Raw genomic sequence first — 20,917 nt, forward strand, 5'->3', positions numbered from 1 at the left:
GGCATCTGCCTGTGCCTTGGCCTGGCAGCAAGGGGTTAAACCGGAGGCAGTTGGTATTCTCGTAGCAGGAAGGCAGTGGCTAGGTCTGGGCTGGCATCCAAACAGATGCTCGTTTGTTTCAGGGCTGTGGTTAAATAGTTGGATGGTGTTCCCACACAAAAGGAAGAGAAGAGAGAATTAGAGCTGCAAGGATTGCATCTCCATCGACAGAAAGAGAACAGTTTGGGTGAGGGGGAGAGACAGAAGATCGAGAGAGAGCAACACTGGAAGCAAATGATACAGTGATGAATAAAAGGGATGTTAGGCTCTGTGACTTTGATCACTACAATAGAAACCAGCAACAGAGACAGAAATTAATTATACATTCAGAAGATGGTACATTTCTGCTTGGGTCTATGTTGTTTTTCTTTAGTGCAAAGTTGTCACTAGAGCACGTTTATGCAGTATTGATCGAAACTTAAAGTGTGTGTGACGTCTAGAGGAAGTATACAAATAATCAGGCTTCCTGTTGTTGCTTGAGACTTCGGCTGGCATGTCTGTGTGTCTGCTCAGTCTCCATATTCCGGAATATGTAAAATTAAAGATCATTTCTTGAGTTAGACCACTTTGAGCCGTGTCTTTCTTGGCCGTTAAAGAATACAAATAACTGGATTTAATACCACCCACCTGTATCACACTGGTCAATCACACTAGTCTGTCAGGTGCATTTTTCCTTTCTTTTGATTTTTCCGTCATATTTAAATGTATAGTTTTTCAGTAAAAATAAAGCAGCTGGAGGTGAAAGGGGATATGCCTATGTAGAGAGTTGAAAATAGCTTTCTAGTAAAATCTAGTATCAGAATTAAACTGGGGAAAACAGCCCAGTTGTTGTTGTGTTTTGTTGTGATTGTATCTTTGTACCTGTCATTTTAAATGCTATCCTACATCCAGCCGCTAGAGGGCGCATTACACGCAGTGGTATCGAGTAGCGTTTTGGGGCACAGAGGAAGAATAAACCTTCCTGTTGTGAAACTGACATCAGCTCAACGTGTGTCCCTTTTTCTATTCTTTATCACAGGTTAGTAAATGCATTTAAATGAATGTATACTGCAGACCTTACAAACGGATGATGTTGTTTATGTGGGTAATGAGCGCAACTCGCTAAAGAAATGGATTCATTCTGAGTTGTGTCTGAATTGTGGGTTAAGGCTGCAGGCTAAATGATGCTAATGCTAGCGGACTTGGCTAATGTGGAATACGGAGTGTGTGTGGGGAAGCTAATCTGACCTGTGAGAGATTTCTGGACTAAACTCTTAATGTATTATGCACTCTGATAAATGGGCTTCATACTATGTTTTATTCTTCTGGTTGATCTTGTGGTTACAAGAACAAGTTTGTGGTTTAATACAAAGACATTTATAAAGTGTTATAAGGAAACTGTTTGATCAATGCTGACTGCACAGCAGTAGTGAACGCTGTTAAAGGAGCATTGCACTCTATATAGTTGTAGGTTGTATAAGAACAGTGAATATGTTTGTTTTATGTCAAAGACATTATTTCCTTGTAAAGAGTAAAATAGCTATATTTAAAAAAACAGAAGTTACATTGTCAGTACAGTGGAAATACATTTCACATAAATAATTTAGTGCTGAACAAGAATTAAAATGAGTTAATTTTATGATGTTTGTAAATGTAGTTAAAAATGAAGTACAGAATACACTATTGTGTTTTGTTTATCTTTGTAAAACAAATGTGTTTATTGTGATACATTGTGGATCTGATATTATCAATGGATTTAAGCAATATTTTGTTTATGTTTTGTCAAAGTTGTATTGAGAGATTTATACAGTCTCTAGCTCAGGGAACTTTGGCCATATATGGTAAACTGGACTGAAACATAAGGCCATTTCTTTGCAGTTAGTATGGTGATACCTGAAGCTGTTCTAAGCTGTTGTGAAGAATAAACCTTCCTGTTGTGAAACTGACATCAGCTCAACGTGTGTCCCTTTTTCTATTCTTTATCACAACGCCACACGTTGTTGAACAGGAAACCAGTTGCCCCTCTGATCATCATCTTAGGGAGGCAACAATTCTGGGGGCTCGTCCGGGATTAGCGCCATGGTGGTCAGGTGCTAATCAGCCAAGAATTGCGGGATCCATATCCCTCTGATGCACAGCATTAGTAACGATTGACATCAGGTATCCAGACATGGCCACTCTGCACGACCTACAGTGGGAGATCCAGAACCAGCTTCATCAGCTGACCAGAGCCGCTAACAGGGACCTGCTACATAAACTTGCAGTATTGTGTCAAGAAGAAGAGGTGGAAGATGTTCCCGGTGAGGATGCAACTGAGGTGGAGCTCTTTGACTTTATTGTTGACTTTCTGAGAAGTAAACGACTGAAGAGCCTCGAAGATCAGGGCATGTCTCGTCTGCTTGCATTTCGTGACCTCATTGATGACCTGCAAGCACCTCAGGTAACTGTTGAACTTGGTCAAGCGTCTGATGAAGGGGATGCTGTTTCTGTATCAGAGACTGAACCAGCAGTAGTAGCATCAGTAATGAAAAAGAGTATCCCAACAGCAGTGATTGCTGATCCTGTAACTGGTTTAGTAAAACTGACAGATGTGGCTGCATTGTTACCACATAGAGAATTTAAGATACATGGTGGTCAAATCTCAGACTCAGCTTCTGATTTGAGTTTTAACTGTCTATGTAAACAAATTGATGAAGGTCTGGCTGAGGGGTTCTCAGAAGCTGAGGTCTTAAGAACGGTGCTCAAGATAATTAAGCCTGGTACCTTTAAAGACATGCTCATGACCAAAGACACCCTGACCCTTGCTGAGTTAAAAAGGTTCCTTAAAGCACACCTTAGGGATAAGAGCAGTACTGAATTGTTCCAGGAACTAAGTAACGCAAAGCAACATGACAAAGAAAGCCCACAACAGTTTATGTATAGACTAATGGGGGTCAAGCAGCGTATAATGTTTGCTTCTAAACAAGGTACAGACTTCCAATATGATAGCAAACTGGTGCAGGGAGTGTTTCTTTATTCGCTTTACCAGGGGATGAATGAAAAATGCTCATACATCAGACGAGATCTTCAACCACATATTTCAGACATGAATGTGACTGATGACTTTATACTCGACGTGATCACAAGATCACTGAGGGAGGACACTGAGAGGAAAACCAGGTTGGGACAGGTATGCAAACAAAAAGCAATCAGTATCAATACAGCCCAGCTGGACAGTGACAAACAGAATGCCATTCAAGTGCAGGCAGAGGTGCAGGCCAATCGCAGTGCTATACAGGAGTTAACAGCCCAAGTGTCATCTTTGGCCAAAAGTTTGGAGAAAGCCATCACACCGGTAGTGAATGTGGCAACAGAAAACACCTACAACCCTTTGCCACACATAAAACAGTCAACCAAGCCTGAAGTTAAAGGGAAATGTCACCAATGTGTATCCCAAGGAAATGACACCTGCTCACACTGCTTCCGATGTGGAAAAAAGGGACACAGAGCTATTGGCTGCTTACAAAAGGGAACTCTGTCGGGAAACCGGGTGAGGTCGCTGGGGAGGGACCACCAGTGACCTTGGAGAATGCAGAGTCCCCAATCCCAGAGAAGCTGCACCTGAAAGATAAAATTCCATCTTCAACCAAGACCCCCAAATCATGTCAAGTGTCCAAAAGGGAGCGTGTTGCCCAGCTGATTGGGGGCAGGTGTATGGTAACTTGTTATCTGGATGGGGTCAAACTTCAAATGTTGTTGGATAGTGGGGCCCAAGTAAGCATTGTGGAGAAGTCTTGGGTGCAAAAGGCCTCGCCAAATGTGACAATTAGGCCACTGGAAAGCCTACTCTCAAATCACCCACTCAAAGTCACTGCAGCTAATGGGACAGATGTGCCGTTTGAAGGGTGGATAGAAGTTTTTCTTGAGATCACAAGTAGCAGACATGGTTCAGTTGCTATTCATGTTCCCATGCTAGTAAGTCAAGGGGTTGAGCAGCCCGCTACTAGGCTTTAATGTGATACAAGAGATGATTGCAGGGAATGGTGATCAAAGAGATGACGGCAACTTAGTGAGTCTCCTGTCAGAAGCCCTGAGAATTCAGAAGAGTAATGCTGAAAGTCTTGTTTCGGTGGTTCACACAAAGCAACCCCTGGAAGAGTCAGAATGTCCAGTATTAAGAGTTGGAAAGAAGGGACTCACGATCCCCCGCAGTCAGATCTGTCAGGTGAAATGCCGCATGAGAGCTTTTCCTGGAGGAGGAGTCATGTTGTTTGAGCCGAATGTAGACAGTCACTTGCCAGATGGGTTGGAGTTATTTCCTGCGCTCGTTGAAGTGCCGGCTGGCGCCTCAAAAATAGTGAGAATACCAATCCAGAATTCAACAAGGCATGATGTTTTTTTTTACCTCCAAAAGCAGTCTTAGGATTCATTGAAGAAATTATTGAAAGCACACCTGTAAACATCCATCCAACTATGCAGGGGCCTGGAGAACCACACAATGACACCCTTCTGTGCGCTACCCAAACAAGTCCGACCAGTGAAGAACAAAGTAATGGGAAGGAAAATCGCCAGGCTGGCAGTGTGGAGGAAAGATGGCATCCAAATGTGGATTTAGATCACCTGCCGGAGCCTGACCAGAGCATGGTACGGCAAATGCTTTATGAGGAATCAGACGTGTTTGCTCGTGATGAAGGAGACATTGGGTGTGTCCCTGGCTTACAGCTCAAAATCAATACAACTGATGACACTCCCGTTCAAAAAAGCTACAATTCCATTCCACGGCCACTGTTTAAGGAGGTGAAGGAGTATATCCAAAATCTCCTAAACAGGGGGTGGATTAGGAAGTCTGTTTCTGCCCATTCCTCACCTGTAGTGTGTGTGCGAAAAAAAGACAACAGTCTTCGCCTGTGTGTTGACTTCCGTGAGCTTAACCGCAAAACCGTCCCAGATCGCCATCCACTCCCACGGATCCAGGATTTGTTGGACAGCCTAGGAGGCAATTCATGGTTCTCCATCTTGGACCAAGGGAGTGCGTACCATCAAGGGTTTGTGAGTGAGGAGTCAAGACATCTAACTGCCTTTAGCACACCCTGGGGACTCTACGAATGGGTACGAATACCCTTTGGACTGACGAATGCACCAGCTGCCTTTCAGAGGTGCATGGAGGGAGTGTTAGAGGGCATCAGAGACGAGTGTTGCGTGCCGTATTTGGATGATGTCCTTTGCTATTCCAAAACGTTTGACGAACATGTAGACCATCTAAGACAAGTGTTTCACCGGATGCGACAACATGGCATTAAGCTTCGCCCAGCCAAATGTGAGCTCTTTAAGAGACAAATTCGGTACATCGGGCGAGTGGTGTCAGGAGAAGGGATTCAGATCGATCCAAAGGATTTGGAAGCAGTTCTAGCCCTGAAAGACAAGAAGCATCGCACAGTTGGAGAGGTCCGGACGTTGCTTGGATTTCTCAGTTACTACCGGTCCTTTATCCAAGACTTTTCATGACTGGCGAGGCCCTTGTTTGAAATTCTCCAAAACCCAGCTGAGACAGGTCATGCCATCAAGCCTCAGACTGTTAAGGGAAAAAGTCCAGTGACCAAAGGGAACAAGGGGCAACTTCCCTCTCGCTCACCTGTCACTTGGACTACTGAACATCAGAACGTGGTGTCCAGGTTGGTGGACATGTTGACAACCCCCCCCATCCTGGCCTTCCCAGATTTTGATCTTCCATTTGTGTTACACACGGACGCTTCAAACGAAGGTCTGGGAGCTGTATTATACCAACGCCAACACAACAAACTGTGTGTCATTGGATACGGCTCCAGGACCTTAACACCTGCAGAGAGGAACTATCATCTGCACTCGGGCAAACTTGAGTTCCTGGCACTTAAATGGGCTATTTGCGACAAGTTCCGGGATTACCTGTATTATGCACCAACTTTCACGGTCTATACTGATAATAACCCCTTGACCTACATCCTGAGTTCAGCAAGACTAAATGCTGTGGGTCACAGATGGGTTGGGGAGTTGGCGGATTTCCATTTTGACATTAAGTATAGACCAGGAAAGAGGAACGCTGATGCCGATATGTTGTCCAGGTATCCCGTGAACCTGCAGCAGCAGATGAGTGACCATACAGAGACAGTGTCACCGGAGGTGGTCTCTGCGGTGTGGCAGGGGACAAAAATGGTACAAAACGATGATGTTCCCTGGGTGGCTGCATTGCAGCTAAATGGTGATGATGGAAATGCTGTACCACACAATAGCGTTTCAGGCATCATTCCCAGAGATATTAGAGCTGCACAACAAGCAGATCCAGCTATTAAAGAAGTTATTTCTTTGAAACTGAGAGCTTGGACTCCAAATGAAAAAGATAAAAAAAACAATGTCTAAACAGACAAGGAGACTGCTCTATGAGTGGAACAAGTTAGAAGTAGAAAATGGACTACTCTACCGAAAAACAAACCAAAACCGACAACTGGTCCTCCCTGAACAGCTCAAATCAGTGGTACTGAAAAGCTTACATGACGACATGGGGCATGTAGGTTCTGAAAAGGTGATCCATCTGGCCCGAGAACGGTTCTATTGGCCGTACATGCAGCAAGATGTGGAAGAATACGTGACAAAAAAATGCCCGTGTATTAAACAGAAGCACCCCAATATCCAACAGAGAGCTCCAATGGGATCCCTCACCACCAGTGCACCTTTTGAGTTGGTCTCTATTGACTATTTGCACTTGGAGCCAAGCAAAGGAGGATATGAGCAGAGATGGGCAGTAACGCGTTACTTGTAACGCGTTACTGTAATCTGATTACTTTTTTCAAGTAACGAGTAAAGTAAGGGATTACTATTGCAAAATCGGTAATTAGATTACCGTTACTTTCCCGTAGGAACGCTGCGTTACTGCGTTACTAAAACCGTGATTTTTTTTGCGAGAATGTCTCATGACAGTGACGTAAGCAAGTGCGCCGTTAGTGACAGCAGCTGTGTGCAGATCAACAATGGATAATATATCGAGTGCGGGAGAGAGTATGAGCGTGCAGCGTTTAAAGCGTGGAAGTACTGACCTTACTTTGAGTTTGATTCCATAAAAAGTGACAAAAACATTAGCGTCCATCGTGCGTGGGAAGAAAACTTCTTTTTACAGCGAAAAAAACCCCTAAACTTCCGAGCAAGCACCGAGTAGCTATGACGTGATGGGAAACTCACAGAGACACTCGCGCGGATTCTTCAACTGACCGCAGCACACCTACACCAGGGTAACCCTCCGCCTACCCTGCTCCTGCTTTACAGGTGAAAATAGAGCAAAAGGACCGCTGAGTCTTTGACTTTATTTATTTTCTGCTGTGTTTTACTTGCATCTGTTTGAAAGAGTGAGTGAAAACACAAAAAATATTTTATTTTATGTGCTGGAATGTGTAGAAAATAGGTTTAAATGTTAAACTAATTTATTCAAGTCAGAGAATGTTGCATATAATTAAATGTTTTGCTTGATGCATAAAGTTAAAAGATTAAAACTGATAAAACAAGTTAAAAAAAAGAGACTTTTCCATTTGATTACATTTTGTATGATGGATTATGTAGAAAAAGTAGAATTGGGCTGAAAGATCTATCACTTTATCACCTCTTCAGGTTGTAAATCGTGTTTTTAAAAAGTAACTAAGTAACTAAGTAATTAATTACTTTTGAAAATAAGTAATCAGTAAAGTAACGGGATTACTTTTTGGGGGGAGTAATCAGTAATTAATTACTGATTACTTTTTTCAAGTAACTTGACCAACACTGGATATGAGTATATCCTTGTCCTCGTTGATCACTTCACGCGCTTTGCACAGGCATACCCAACGAGAAACAAATCAGGAAAGACAGCTGCTGAAAAGATATTTCAGGACTTTATTCCTCGCTTTGGGTATCCAGAGAAGTTGCATCACGACCAAGGACGTGAGTTTGAAAACAGCCTGTTCCAAAGACTGCAACAACTATCAGGAATTGCACACTCACGCACCACTCCTTATCATCCTCAATGCAATCCAGTGGAGCGATTAAATCGCACACTTCTCCAAATGCTGCGCACCCTACAAGAAGAGAAAAAGAGTGAATGGAAAGATCACCTGCCTCAGATCGTGCATGCCTACAATTGCACAAGACATGACGCAACAGGGTACTCTCCGTTTTTTCTCTTGTATGGCAGGGCTCCACGGCTACCAGTTGACCTACTTTTTCACCAAGGGAAAGACACTGAGGCACAAAACCACCAAACGTTTGTCCAAAAGTGGGCTGAGAGGATGCGAGTCGCTTACCAAATAGCTGCAAATAACAGCCGACAGTCCTCAGCCAAAAGCAAAAAGCAGTACGACAGACATGTAAGAGGTATTACTCTCCAGCCAGGTGACAGAGTACTGGTGAAAAATTTGTCAGAGAGAGGAGGGCCAGGAAAACCGCGCCTATTGGGAGAAGGTAGTACATCGTGTGGTGGAGAGATTGGGAGATGGACCAGTCTATAAGGTACAGCCAGAGAGAGGTAGTAAAGCCATGCGGGTTCTTCATAGAAACCTCCTACTACCAGTAAACGACTTACCTTTCGAGGAAGAACTTCCTGTGGAAGAAAAGACAAAAGCAAAAAGGTAAAGACAACCTGAAAGAGATGTCAACGAAACGGCGACCAGTAGCTCGGATTAGGAAGATAGTTATACCTACCACCATGACCTCCGGAGGAAGATTCCATGCTACAGACTCGTGAACCCTCAACAACAAGGACCTGCTATTCAACAGGAGCACCCTCAGCAACAGGAAACTGTCATTCCAAAGCAGGATTCTCAAAGTCAGCCCAAGCTACGGGCAGCAGCAAGAGAGTTCTGTCCTCTTGACAGGCCAGAATATGGGGGAGAACAAGATGTTGTGGAGGCCGAGGAGTTAGCAGAAAAAGACATGGAGGAAATGGATGGAGAAAATAGAGAAAATGACTTTGTAAGGAGATCACAGAGGAGGGGGAGACCAGCAGAAAGACTCACGTACAATGCACTGGGTCAGCCATCATACTGTCACTGGAGGGCAGATATGAACACCCTTTCAGCTAGCCAACCCTGGATGTGGACACACAGCGTCCCATCATTCTTTCACCCTATCTATTCTCAGCCGTACTACCACAATGACTGCACACTCATACACTAATGGGTCCACACATGAAGAAACAAATGTCAGGAGACATTCTTTTAAGTGGGGGAGAGTGTAGAGAGTTGAAAATAGCTTTCTAGTAAAATCTAGTATCAGAATTAAACTGGGGAAAACAGCCCAGTTGTTGTTGTGTTTTGTTGTGATTGTATCTTTGTACCTGTCATTTAAAATGCTATCCTACATCCAGCCGCTAGAGGGCGCATTACGCGCAGTGGTATCGAGTAGCGTTTTGGGGCACAGAGGAAGAATAAACCTTCCTGTTGTGAAACTGACATCAGCTCAACGTGTGTCCCTTTTTCTATTCTTTATCACAGGTTAGTAAATGCATTTAAATGAATGTATACTGCAGACCTTACAAACGGATGATGTTGTTTATGTGGGTAATGAGCGCAACTCGCTAAAGAAATGGATTCATTCTGAGTTGTGTCTGAATTGTGGGTTAAGGCTGCAGGCTAAATGATGCTAATGCTAGCGGACTTGGCTAATGTGGAATACGGAGTGTGTGTGGGGAAGCTAATCTGACCTGTGAGAGATTTCTGGACTAAACTCTTAATGTATTATGCACTCTGATAAATGGGCTTCATACTATGTTTTATTCTTCTGGTTGATCTTGTGGTTACAAGAACAAGTTTGTGGTTTAATACAAAGACATTTATAAAGTGTTATAAGGAAACTGTTTGATCAATGCTGACTGCACAGCAGTAGTGAACGCTGTTAAAGGAGCATTGCACTCTATATAGTTGTAGGTTGTATAAGAACAGTGAATATGTTTGTTTTATGTCAAAGACATTATTTCCTTGTAAAGAGTAAAATAGCTATATTTAAAAAAACAGAAGTTACATTGTCAGTACAGTGGAAATACATTTCACATAAATAATTTAGTGCTGAACAAGAATTAAAATGAGTTAATTTTATGATGTTTGTAAATGTAGTTAAAAATGAAGTACAGAATACACTATTGTGTTTTGTTTATCTTTGTGATACATTGTGGATCTGATATTATCAATGGATTTAAGCAATATTTTGTTTATGTTTTGTCAAAGTTGTATTGAGAGATTTATACAGTCTCTAGCTCAGGGAACTGTGGCCATGTATGGTAAACTGGACTGAAACATAAGGCCATTTCTTTGCAGTTAGTATGGTGATACCTGAAGCTGTTCTAAGCTGTTGTGAAGAATAAACCTTCCTGTTGTGAAACTGACATCAGCTCAACGTGTGTCCCTTTTTCTATTCTTTATCACAGCGCCACACGTTGTTGAACAGGAAACCAGTTGCCCCTCTGGTCATCATCTTAGGGAGGCAACACCTACAAATTGTATACAGATTCGTCATACACGATATTTAAATCCTGAACATCCACTAAGACACAGGCAACCCGTCTACACCAATTCCATATCTACAGATATGGAATTGCACCATATATTTTCAGTTGGTCAGAGGCCTGGACTGCAGGAAGGCCAGTTCAGCAACAGTTGCTCAATGGTTGCTGGAGCAACGGAAGAAGATGATCTTGCCTATATGCAAGACCTTCCCAAAAACAGATGTTCAGATGGAAATGTAAGTTGTTTTAAAGCCCCAGGGGTCTGCTACTTTTAAAGGGCTGGAGTAAGAGTGAGGATTCATACTTAGATTTTTACTGTTTCACAAAGACTTTAAAAGGGAACGTCCACAATTTAGACTTTGATTGCAGGATGTCTTAATAAAGCAATTTAGTGAGAGCAAGGCAAAAACAGAATCTAATAATTGTAACAAAATAATAATCAAATCACCTGAATTATACTTATCTAATTAACCTACTCTTGTCATAATGCTGTGTGTGGCAGGCAGGTTAGGACCCAAATTCAGGATTGTCAGGCTGGTCGGGTTTTATTTTTGGCAAGTACAAATAACTAAATCTAACAAACTTAACTGGCAGGTACTTGTGGAAACAACAAAAATAAACAAGAACTAAGAACTAGAAACATAAAACCGAGAGTCTCTCCAGACTGAACATTAGCATCTCATTATCCTGACAAAGAGCCAAAACCATGACAACTCTGGGCTAATACTTATTTTGCTCCAATCTTTGGGAGGAGAGAGATCGGAGAGGACAAACACAATTGGATCTGATGATGCACTCTCTGTGTTCTGTGTTGACCATATATATTCCGACAGGAAAGCAGCAGCCCTTGGTTGTTCAGTGGCAATCCAAATTTTCTCAAAGTTACAAACCACATGAAAGTAAATCTTGAGTAAATCTTGAAAGTTGGAATCCAGAAAAAAAAAATCCAAATCCTTCTGAACTAATAATGTAACATGGCAAAAATGAGCAGAGAAAAGGCCAGAAATGACTCGACCAGTTTGCTGCTCGTCTGGGGTTACTTTCTATCATTTCTAGCTGTGGATTCCCTGGGCTGAATCTTCAGATGAGCTTTTGCTCATCGCAATAACAAGATGAAGTAACCCTCTATTTCTTCTTTTAAACCCGGTCACCTTTTCTCCTTTATCTCTGACTGGATGCCACATCTTCAGAAATGACATATGGCCTGACCTACCTACTGTGACATCCAATCACGTTGTTAACATCTAATCACCTGATGTCCAGCAAACCTTATCATCAGCTCGCTATCTGACTTTTCCACACACATGATTTAAAACAGAGTTTGAACTTTAAAATCACTTCAATACATTTCTGTGATATTCGTAAAGTAGAATGCAGTGGAATAGAATTGAATAGCCGTTTATTGTCATTGTAGATGTGCAACAAAATTGTGGATGCACCACACCAACTGTGCATGGAATCAAAATATACATAGTAGAACAGAAACAATAAATAACAGACAAGAGGATTATATACAACAAGAGAAATATATACAGAACAGGAGTTTTGTAGTGTACACACATTCAAATAAAGTGTAAAGGACTTGGTCTGAGTATAGAGTCTGTGTGTGAGTGGCCTGAGTGATCACACACACACACACACACACACACACACACACACACACACACACACACACACACACACACACACATTCTGATGGGACCCAGTTACAATGAATGCTGTAGAAGCTGGGGCTGTGCAGGGGTCACAACCTGCTTGGGCCCATCAGTCTGGGGCTGAGTCAGGATGAACAAGATTTACAAGAAGAATAGGAATCACTGGATGGATTCATAACTGGCCAGTCGGGCTGTGCAGATGCCCAAGACTGTAGGGACCACCAGCTGCCTGCTCTGAAGACTGGGGCTGCCATTGTTGCTTAGCCGCTCTCACTCCAGGGACCGGGCCTGATGCAGCCTAGGCCTTAGCCACCTTCAAGCTGGAGACAGGGATGGGTGGGGGATACAGGCCAGACACCAGCAGCTCCCTCCCTAGGAAGAAGTATGGGTACAAGACTCGGCTGGGTCCTAGCTCCCCTCATAGGGCTCTAGAGTGTGACCAATTTGGTCCCCCATTGAGAAATGGGGGACCAAAAATTCCTAGTTCGACCAGTTGTTTGAGTCAAAAGAAAAAATAAAGTCTCTGCAAATCTGAAAGTCTCGGTGTGGTCAACAACAGACACACTTTAAGCCCATATCATGGTCTAAACCAATCAGAAATAGTCAAGAGTGCAACCTCTCAGATGCCCATGCCCAAGGTAAGATGTTCAGATATTGAGATGTTCAGTTCGAAGCCTTTGAAGCATTTTTAATTTAACTTCAGGAATGGAACAAATAAACTGTGCGGGCCATTCAGAGTCGTACTTTGCCTTGATTGTACCATTATACTGCAGCTCCATCTGAATCTGCACAGGTGCAGTTTCCACGTAAATGGGTTGCGAAACAGCTCAAAATTCTCTTTTTGTGCTTCAAAGTCACCAAAGCGCTGCGAACTCAGTGCGCTCAGTTTATCAGCAAAGTGCGCCAACTTGGTTCAACATTACTTGGCAACAGGGAAAGTGCAGCAAGTTGCACTGGTGCATTTGTGACAGCTTCACTTGAAATGCCTTCACTGCATCATATGTCATGTCCATGAACTGACAGATTTCCTTGCCGAGTTCAAAAACCCTATTGAGAATTTTTCCTCGACTCAGCCAACGGACCTCTGTATGATAAGGAATGTTGGCAAACTCTGAATCTATTTCCCACATAAAAGACTGAAATTGACCACTACATGCTCCATTTTTAGGACTTTACCAGACAGCATTTCGTGGTGTATGATGCAGTATGCTGTTAACTCACCGGTACAGTTCTCCTCCTGCAACTTTACTCGCATCCTGCCGACTAGTCCGCTTTTTTCACCACACAACACCGGCGCTCCATCTGTTGTAAGTCCAACAGGTTTGTCCGAGGGCAGTTTCATGTCGGTTACACTTTGAAATACGTTTTCAAAAATGTCTTTCCCTGTCGTTGTCCCTTGCATCGACTTAATGTTCAATATTTCCTCTCCACAGATGAAGATGGTCAGCTGTGCAATGTCCATCATGTCTATACTTTCATCCACAGCAAGAGAGTATGCAATAAAGTTTTTGCTTCTTTCACACAACTGTGTTCTTAAATCAGTGGCCATCTCACAAACCCGATCAGCAATCGTATTTCTCCTCAGGCTCACATTTGCCAAAATCTGCGTTTTGTCTGGACACAAGATGTCTCACAGCTTCTTCGCAGCTCATCAGAGTGGCACCGGGCTGATTTGGCTTTTTCCTCTGCTACAATAAAACTTGCTTTCACAACAGCTTCACTTTGTGATTTTGCTCTGGTGAAATGTTAGATTCTTCTTTAGCTCTTCTACCTTCTGTAGTTTGTGCATTTAGGTTTTTCAGCTTATCCTGACGTTTTGTCTCGTAGTGCCATCTTAAATGAAATTCCTTAATTACAGCCACATTAGCTCCACTAATAAGACACACGGGTTTACCGGCAATGTCTGTATTCAGTCACCCACTGGCGCTGAAAGGCTCTGCTTTCAGAATCAACTTTTCTCTCCACCATTGTGAGGGGCTAGCTTCGCAATAACAGAAGTTTGACTTGATTGACGTGGGAATGTTCCCAGCTAGCCTAGTGTTCGGCAAGGAGGCTGCAGCTCTGCATTATGGGATCTGTAGTTTGTGTGTTATTAGCGCCTCATATCGCCGGGCCATACATAACAATAATAATAAATCTATATAAAATGATCTCACGGGCCGGATATAAATGTACACCGGGCCGGATGTGGCCTGCGGGCCTTGAGTTTGACACGTGTATTAGAGCGATTAGAGCACGCTGTAGGTATTACAGGTACTGTGCAGCAGTGGTTTGTATCATATCTATCTAATAGACTCCAATTTGTGCATGTAAATGGAGAGTCCTCTTCACACACTGAGGTTAATTATGGTGTTCCACAGGGTTCGGTGATAGGACCAATTCTGTTTACATTATACATGCTTCCCTTAGGCAGTATCATTAGAAGACATAGCATACATTTACACTGCTATGCAGATGACACCCAGCTCTGTCTGTCCATGAAGCCAGATAACACACAATAATTAGTTAAACTGCAGGAATGTCTTAAAGACATAAAGACCTGGATGGCGGAAAACTTTCTGCTTCTTAATTCAGATAAAACTGAGGTTATTGTACTTGGCCCTGAAAAGCTTAGAAATATGGTATCTAACCAGATTCTTACTCTGGATGGCTTTACCTTGGCCTCCAGTAACACTGTGAGGAACCTTGGAGTCATTTTTGACCAGGATATGTCCTTCAACGCACATGTAGCCGGATGGGCTACTTGCCTTTCTTTTCTTTTCTCTCTCTCTCTCACTCTCGCTCTCTCTTGCTCTCGGCTGCGCAACTAGGTTAATTGGGAACCCACCTGCATATTGATTGCAGGGTGGCGTCAGCACGTATAAAGCTAAGCCGGTGTTTTTCTGGATCATTCCTCCCGTGCATTCGGCGCAAAGCAGCAGTAAATGCTGGCACACTGCGACGGACTGATCAGCAAGCGAGTAGATCATATGACAGCTACAGCGTGGCAGTTTGTTTTATTCCGGCGTTGCGGAGAGAGGTGCTCAGTTATCTCCACCAGTGAGAGTATAGTGCAGGGGTGCTCACACTTTTTCCGCATGTGAGCTACTTATAAAATGACCAAGTCAAAATGATCTACCCACTACAAAAATCCAAAACATATACTTATTTATAAATATATTGAGGATTCTTTATATCTACAATGTATATACATGCATAACCGCAATATCCAATATTTCACAACACAATTAACAATGTAAACTTTTTGTCATTACCTGAGTTTACTCTGATGACTTGCACTGAATTGAATCAGCCAGGGATGCATATTCCGGACAGTAGCTGCTGACGGCCAGCCTCAAACACACTTCCAAATGTTCATCAGTCATGGTGGAACGGTACTTGGACTTAATGATCTTCATGTGGGAAAATGATGACTCACATAAATAAGTGGAGCCGAATAATGCAGTCAAAGAGGCAGCACATTTCCTCATGTTGGCGTACTTTACTTCTGTGAGTAAGTTCCAGAACTGTCCATGATCTCTGGACTTCAGCTCAATGTCGGCTTGTAGTGTCAAAATCTCATCTTCCACTCCAGAAGAGTTCAGGTGAAATAGTTTTGCAATTTTTGATGCGAGTGAATCGACCTCAGCATCTTCCCGAAAAGGATAGCACATGAAGGTAGCGACTGGCTCGAGCAAAGAAAAGTCTTGAAAGCGTTTGTCAAACTCTGACAGACAATTGTCAATCTGCTCTGTGTAGCGTGCACTGTCAAGTTGCAAACAGGCCATCCCTTGCATCTCCAGCTCTGACGCCAGGTTTTGAAAGTTTATCAAATCATGGCGCTGCAGCTTTAAAGAGAGATGTTGCATCTTTCGTTTGAAAGCATTAACTGAGCTGATCATGTTGATCACTGTTTTGTCTTTTCCTTGCAGCTGTAGATTAAGGCCATTCAACATGTTTGTCAGATCGGTTAAAAATGCCAAGTCTAACAGCCACTGACCGTCATTAAGTTGCATGTATTCTGCTTGTCCAGCTACACGGAAAAACTCCTTAATCTCCGGACAGAGCTCTCGAAATCTTTGCAGGAATTTCCCTCGACTAAGCCACCTCACGTCAGTGTGTAGCAACAACTCAGAGTGGTCGCAGTCAGCCTTCTCCAGATGTGCACGAGATCTGGCGCGAATAGAACAGGCGATCTTCGTTGCAGCATTCATGATCTCCTTCATGTTGAGCATTTTAGCGCATAATGCTTGTTGGTGGATTATGCAATGGTAATTTAGGAAGTCCGGGAAAGCATCGTCCTGCCTGCACTTGGCAATAAATCCATTCAAGCGGCCAACCATTGCGGGTGCTCCATCTGTGGTAATAGACACCAATTTGTACACTGGGAGCTGGGTTTTCTCGATAAAGTTTTTGAACGACTGAAATATGTCCTCTCCTCGCGTCTGTTCCTTCATGGGCAGGACTGTTAATAGCTTTTCTTTTGCAGTGATATCAGTAAACACCATACGAATGAAAATGCACACCTGGGCTGTGTCACTCACGTCCGTAGATTCTTCCAACTGCAGTGAGAAACACTGGCAATCTCCGATGTCCTTCCAAAGTTGCTGGGTTAAATCCTCCGCCATGGCTTCACAGCGCCGTGTAACTGTACTTCTTGACAGCTGGAGAGCTTTGATCGAAGATGTTATTTCTGCCTTATTTTTAAAGTCTCGGAACAATGAGTCAGCTGCTTCAACGAAAGCCTCTTTTACCATCTCTCCATCTTGAAAAGACTTCTTGTTTTTAATGATGATGTGACTCACCCGGAACGATGCTTCGGTGGCGGCTTTCGCTTTTGAAGTTTGTTGTGTGAAAAATGACTGCTGTCCGGACAACTGGGATTTTAGTTTATTCACCTTTTTCTTTCTTAGCTCGCTTTTCGGCGGAATGTAGTGTCGTATTTTCCGTGAACAGTTCGAAAATGCCGCTCCACATTTCCCTTCTTTGGCATTGCGATGGTAGCCTGGCAGATGAGGCAAACGCACTTCGAAAATGACATCGTGAAAAAAAAGTCCTCCTCCCATTCCGTATGAAAGTGATACGTTTTTGTCTTCTTACTTGGTCCAGCTCCCTCACTCATTTTTAACCCTTTCTTAGGTTTAAGAGAAAAAAACCGAGAGCTAAAAATTGGAGTTAACTCGCTGACTAGCTTGTCAGTTTTACTACACTTCGCGCCGCTGTTTGCGCATGCGCAGCGACCTAAGCGTCAGAAAAAATCTGATGTCATCTGACTGGCTTCCCTGTATCAATCAAGTGACGAGATGGATGATAGGCTGGCATCTATTTTTTTAATGCCATGCGATCTACCAATGCTACCTTTGCGATCGAATGGTCGATCGCGATCGACGTATTGAGCACCCCTGGTATAGTGCCTCCGGTCCTGGGGGTTTGTTCGCTGCCCTCACCTGTCCGTGGCAACTCGCCCAACCTTAATTGGAGTATCAAGACGCCTGCCTAGCCGCTGTTGTGAGGGCTCCTCCTCGGTGGAGCCTGCTGTCCTGTCCTGTCTTGTCTTGTCGTGAGACTGTTTTTTTTAAAGTAGGCCTACCTTTTTCTGGTTCGCCTGGTTTTATTGTATTTTATTCTGGACTGTTGCTTGTAACCACACTTCTGAGCGATCCTCTGCCCGAGTGTCATGCTGGGAACTTTAAATCGCCTCAGTTGCCGGTCTCAGCCTGTGGGGACCCAGACCGGCTTGCAATTGAGGCTTGGACAATTACCACCAGCACGAGTTTTAGTTGACTCGTAGCCTTCCAGTGTTGTGTGTGTGTGTGCGCACGTGTGTGATTTCTTTTATTAAAGTTGGTTTTAGTTTTTTTATGATCTGTAGCGAGCCTGATGCTCAGTGTCCTTTTATTCTTTTAACGTATTTCTGTTTTATTTCAGTGAATGGAGGACGTGCCAGGGACCTCAGGTGGTGGGTCGTTTTTACACTTTCTTTTGTACAGCACCGGGTGATTTTCTTTTCGTGTGATTTTCTTTTGGGTCCACAGCTGCTGGTAAGTCCAAGTTCCATGATTGTTTTATTTTAACTTTAGGACACTGTCAACAATGACGCTATATCTTGGTTTTTAATATTTTATTTATTTTTACTATAAATAAAACTGTTTTAATATTGGAGCCAACCTGCCTCGGTGTGCTTCCTTGAATCTGTGCGGCCTCTTTTTATTCCTTTTATCTATTTTTCTTAAATATATATTTCCTGGGGGTGAAATTCCCCTAAGTCGCGTTGTCATTTTATTATTTCTTTTATAACCCCGCCGACCACTTGGTCACACACATATTAAACAAATATGTAAGACTGCGTTCTTCCATTCGTGCAACATCTCTAAAATTAGAAATATCCTGTCTCAGAGTGACGCTGAAAAACTAGTTCATGCATTTATTACTTCCAGGCTGGACTACTGTAATTCATTATTATCAGGAAGTCCTAAAAACTCACTGAAAAGCTTTCAGTTAATCCAAAATGCAGCAGCAAGAGTCCTGACAGGGACTGGAAAGAGAGAGCAGATTTCTCCTGTATTGGCTTCCCTTCACTGGCTCCCTGTTAAATCCAGAATTCAAAATCCTGCTCCTCACATACAAGGTCTTAAATAATCAGGCCCCATCTTATCTTAATGACCTTGTAGTACCATATCACCCTATTAGAGCACTTCGCTCTCGCTCTGCAGGCCTACTTGTTGTTCCTAGAGTATTTAAAAGTAGAATGGGAGGGAGAGCCTTCAGTTTTCAGGTCCCTCTTCTGTGGAACCAGCTTCCAGTTTGGATTCGGGAGACAGACACTATCTCTACTTTTAAGATTAGGCTTCAAACTTTCCTTTTTGCTAAAGCATATAGTTAGGGCTGGACCAGGTGACCCTGAATCCTCCCTTAGTTATGCTGCAATAGGCTGCCGGGGGATTCCCATGATGCATTGAGTTTTTCCTTTCTAGTCACCTTTTTCACTCAGTATGTGTTAACAGACCTCTTTGCACTGAATCATGCTTGTTATTAATCTCAGTCTCTCTTCCACAGCATGTCTTTTATCCTGTCTTCCTTCTCTCACCCCAACTGGTCGCAGCAGATGGCCCCGCCCTTCCCTGAGCCTGGTTCTGATGGAGGTTTCTTCCTGTTAAAAGGGAGTTTTTCCTTCCCACTGTCACCAAAGTGCTTGCTCATAGGGGGTCATATGATTATTGGGTTTTTCTCTGTATGTATTATTGTACGACCTACTCTACAATATAAAGCACCTTGAGGCGACTGCTGTTGTAATTTAGCGCTGTAAAAAATAACTAAATTAAATTATTCTGGAGGCATACCTTAAAATTATGTTTTTCTATAATCTGATGAAAAATTGTTCAAACAACTAGAATAGAGCTAAATGACATACAGAAGAACAAATGACCAAACTGCTGCAACTGTTAATCATTTACTTATTGCAAATGACTGACTGGTTCATAACAGGATGGCTGCTAGAGGGTGAGGTCATCAGGCAGTCTAGCAATGCTTTGATCCAGCTTTGGTTCAGTGTATCTCCTTTATTGTGCAGTGTCCTGTTTTCTATTTTTGAAGAAGTTGTAATTGTGTATTAATTGTTAATTAATTGTGGTAAAATGTTAACTGAGTCTTTTAAAATATTGTATTTGTTGCATGCTATTGCTCAGAAATGACATATATAAAAATATTATATTCATAGCGTCGTATCTATACGTTAAACCATCCAGTTCAGGTTTGCTCGTTATGGTTATTCGTGTCAGCTGTGTTCCTCGTGTCTTCTCACGTCCCTGTTATCCTGTTATGCGTATTTAGGTCAGTGTCTCCCTCAGTTCGGTGTCACGGACAGATTGGAGTTGAGGGAGAAACACCAGGTGGAAACTGAGGTAGGAGGGAGACTGGAGACATCGTCATCATCTCAGGTTATGACCAAATAGATTTTGGTGAATGTACCCTGGTTGCTAGTGTGGGAAGATCAGGAAGAGGGAGGAGCAGGAGAAAGGAGCCAAGTTTGTTTGGGACACAGACAAGTAAAGTTTGGAGTTTGGAGGGGAACAGTTTGGATGAAGACTCCAGGGTTGTTCAGAGGAAGACGGTGAGGGAAGAATTTAAAATAATCCTGAAGTTCAGGAAGGAAGATGAGAATGTGCAATCGAGCCCAATAGCCTTAACTAGATAATTGAAAAAGAAATTTGGAGAAATTCAGCTCGCAAAAATTCTTAGGGATGGCAACTTATTGATAGTGGTTAAGACAGAAGTTTGGAAAAATAAGGTGTTGAATGACAAAAGCATTTGTAAGAAGACCGCAGGAGACGAGGATCTTAAGGAGAAAACAAAGTAACCTGGGATGTGATTACAGGTTTTCCTGTAGAAGAGGATCTAGAAAAGCTCAAGCGGTGTATTCATGGTAGTGAGGTCAGCAAATTAAAAAGACTGTGAAAAACAATTAATAGGGAGAGGGTTAGTAGCTTAAAAGTATTATTGAAATTTCAGGAGGCTGTCCTGCCGGATAGAGTTAAAATAGGATGCATGAGCTTTCCTGTTAGAGCATACGTGCCGTATTTTCGGGTATAAATGCCAAAGATACGGACACATTGCTGCAGTTTGCAAAGGGAAGCAGGCTTTGGATGGATGGATGGCAGGCTTTTGAGTGTCCTTGCAAAGAAAGGTGGCTATATTGGTCACTGATTTGTTTTTGTTTTGTTTTTGAATGTCAGAAAGGTATATTTGTGAATGTGGAGATGTTATATTGGTTTCACTGGTAAAAATAAATAAT

General features: G+C 42.8%; 1 protein-coding gene across 1 annotated transcript; it reads right to left on the reverse strand.

The window, feature by feature from the left end:
* Window positions 1-8,441: 8,441 nt before the first annotated feature.
* LOC146611149 (general transcription factor II-I repeat domain-containing protein 2-like) lies at window positions 8,442-16,754 on the reverse strand. Its single transcript, XM_085345578.1, has 3 exons — window positions 15,492-16,754; window positions 8,576-8,593; window positions 8,442-8,495 (listed from the first exon to the last, which is right to left on the reverse strand). Exons 1-3 carry the CDS (start codon window positions 16,752-16,754, stop codon window positions 8,442-8,444), a joined length of 1,335 nt encoding a protein of 444 aa, XP_085201704.1.
* Between the last annotated feature and the right edge of the window lie 4,163 nt (window positions 16,755-20,917).

This window comes from Diplotaxodon limnothrissa, linkage group LG20, assembly GCF_057381915.1.
Source record: "Diplotaxodon limnothrissa isolate DT_005_m linkage group LG20, D_limnothrissa_male_GT1.1, whole genome shotgun sequence".
Taxonomy (NCBI): Eukaryota; Metazoa; Chordata; class Actinopteri; order Cichliformes; family Cichlidae; genus Diplotaxodon; species Diplotaxodon limnothrissa.

What these genes read in the sequence shown, in the direction of transcription:
- LOC146611149 (XM_085345578.1), bottom strand. Translation starts at nt 16,754, where the DNA reads ATGGCGGAGGATTTAACCCAGCAACTTTGGAAGGACATCGGAGATTGC.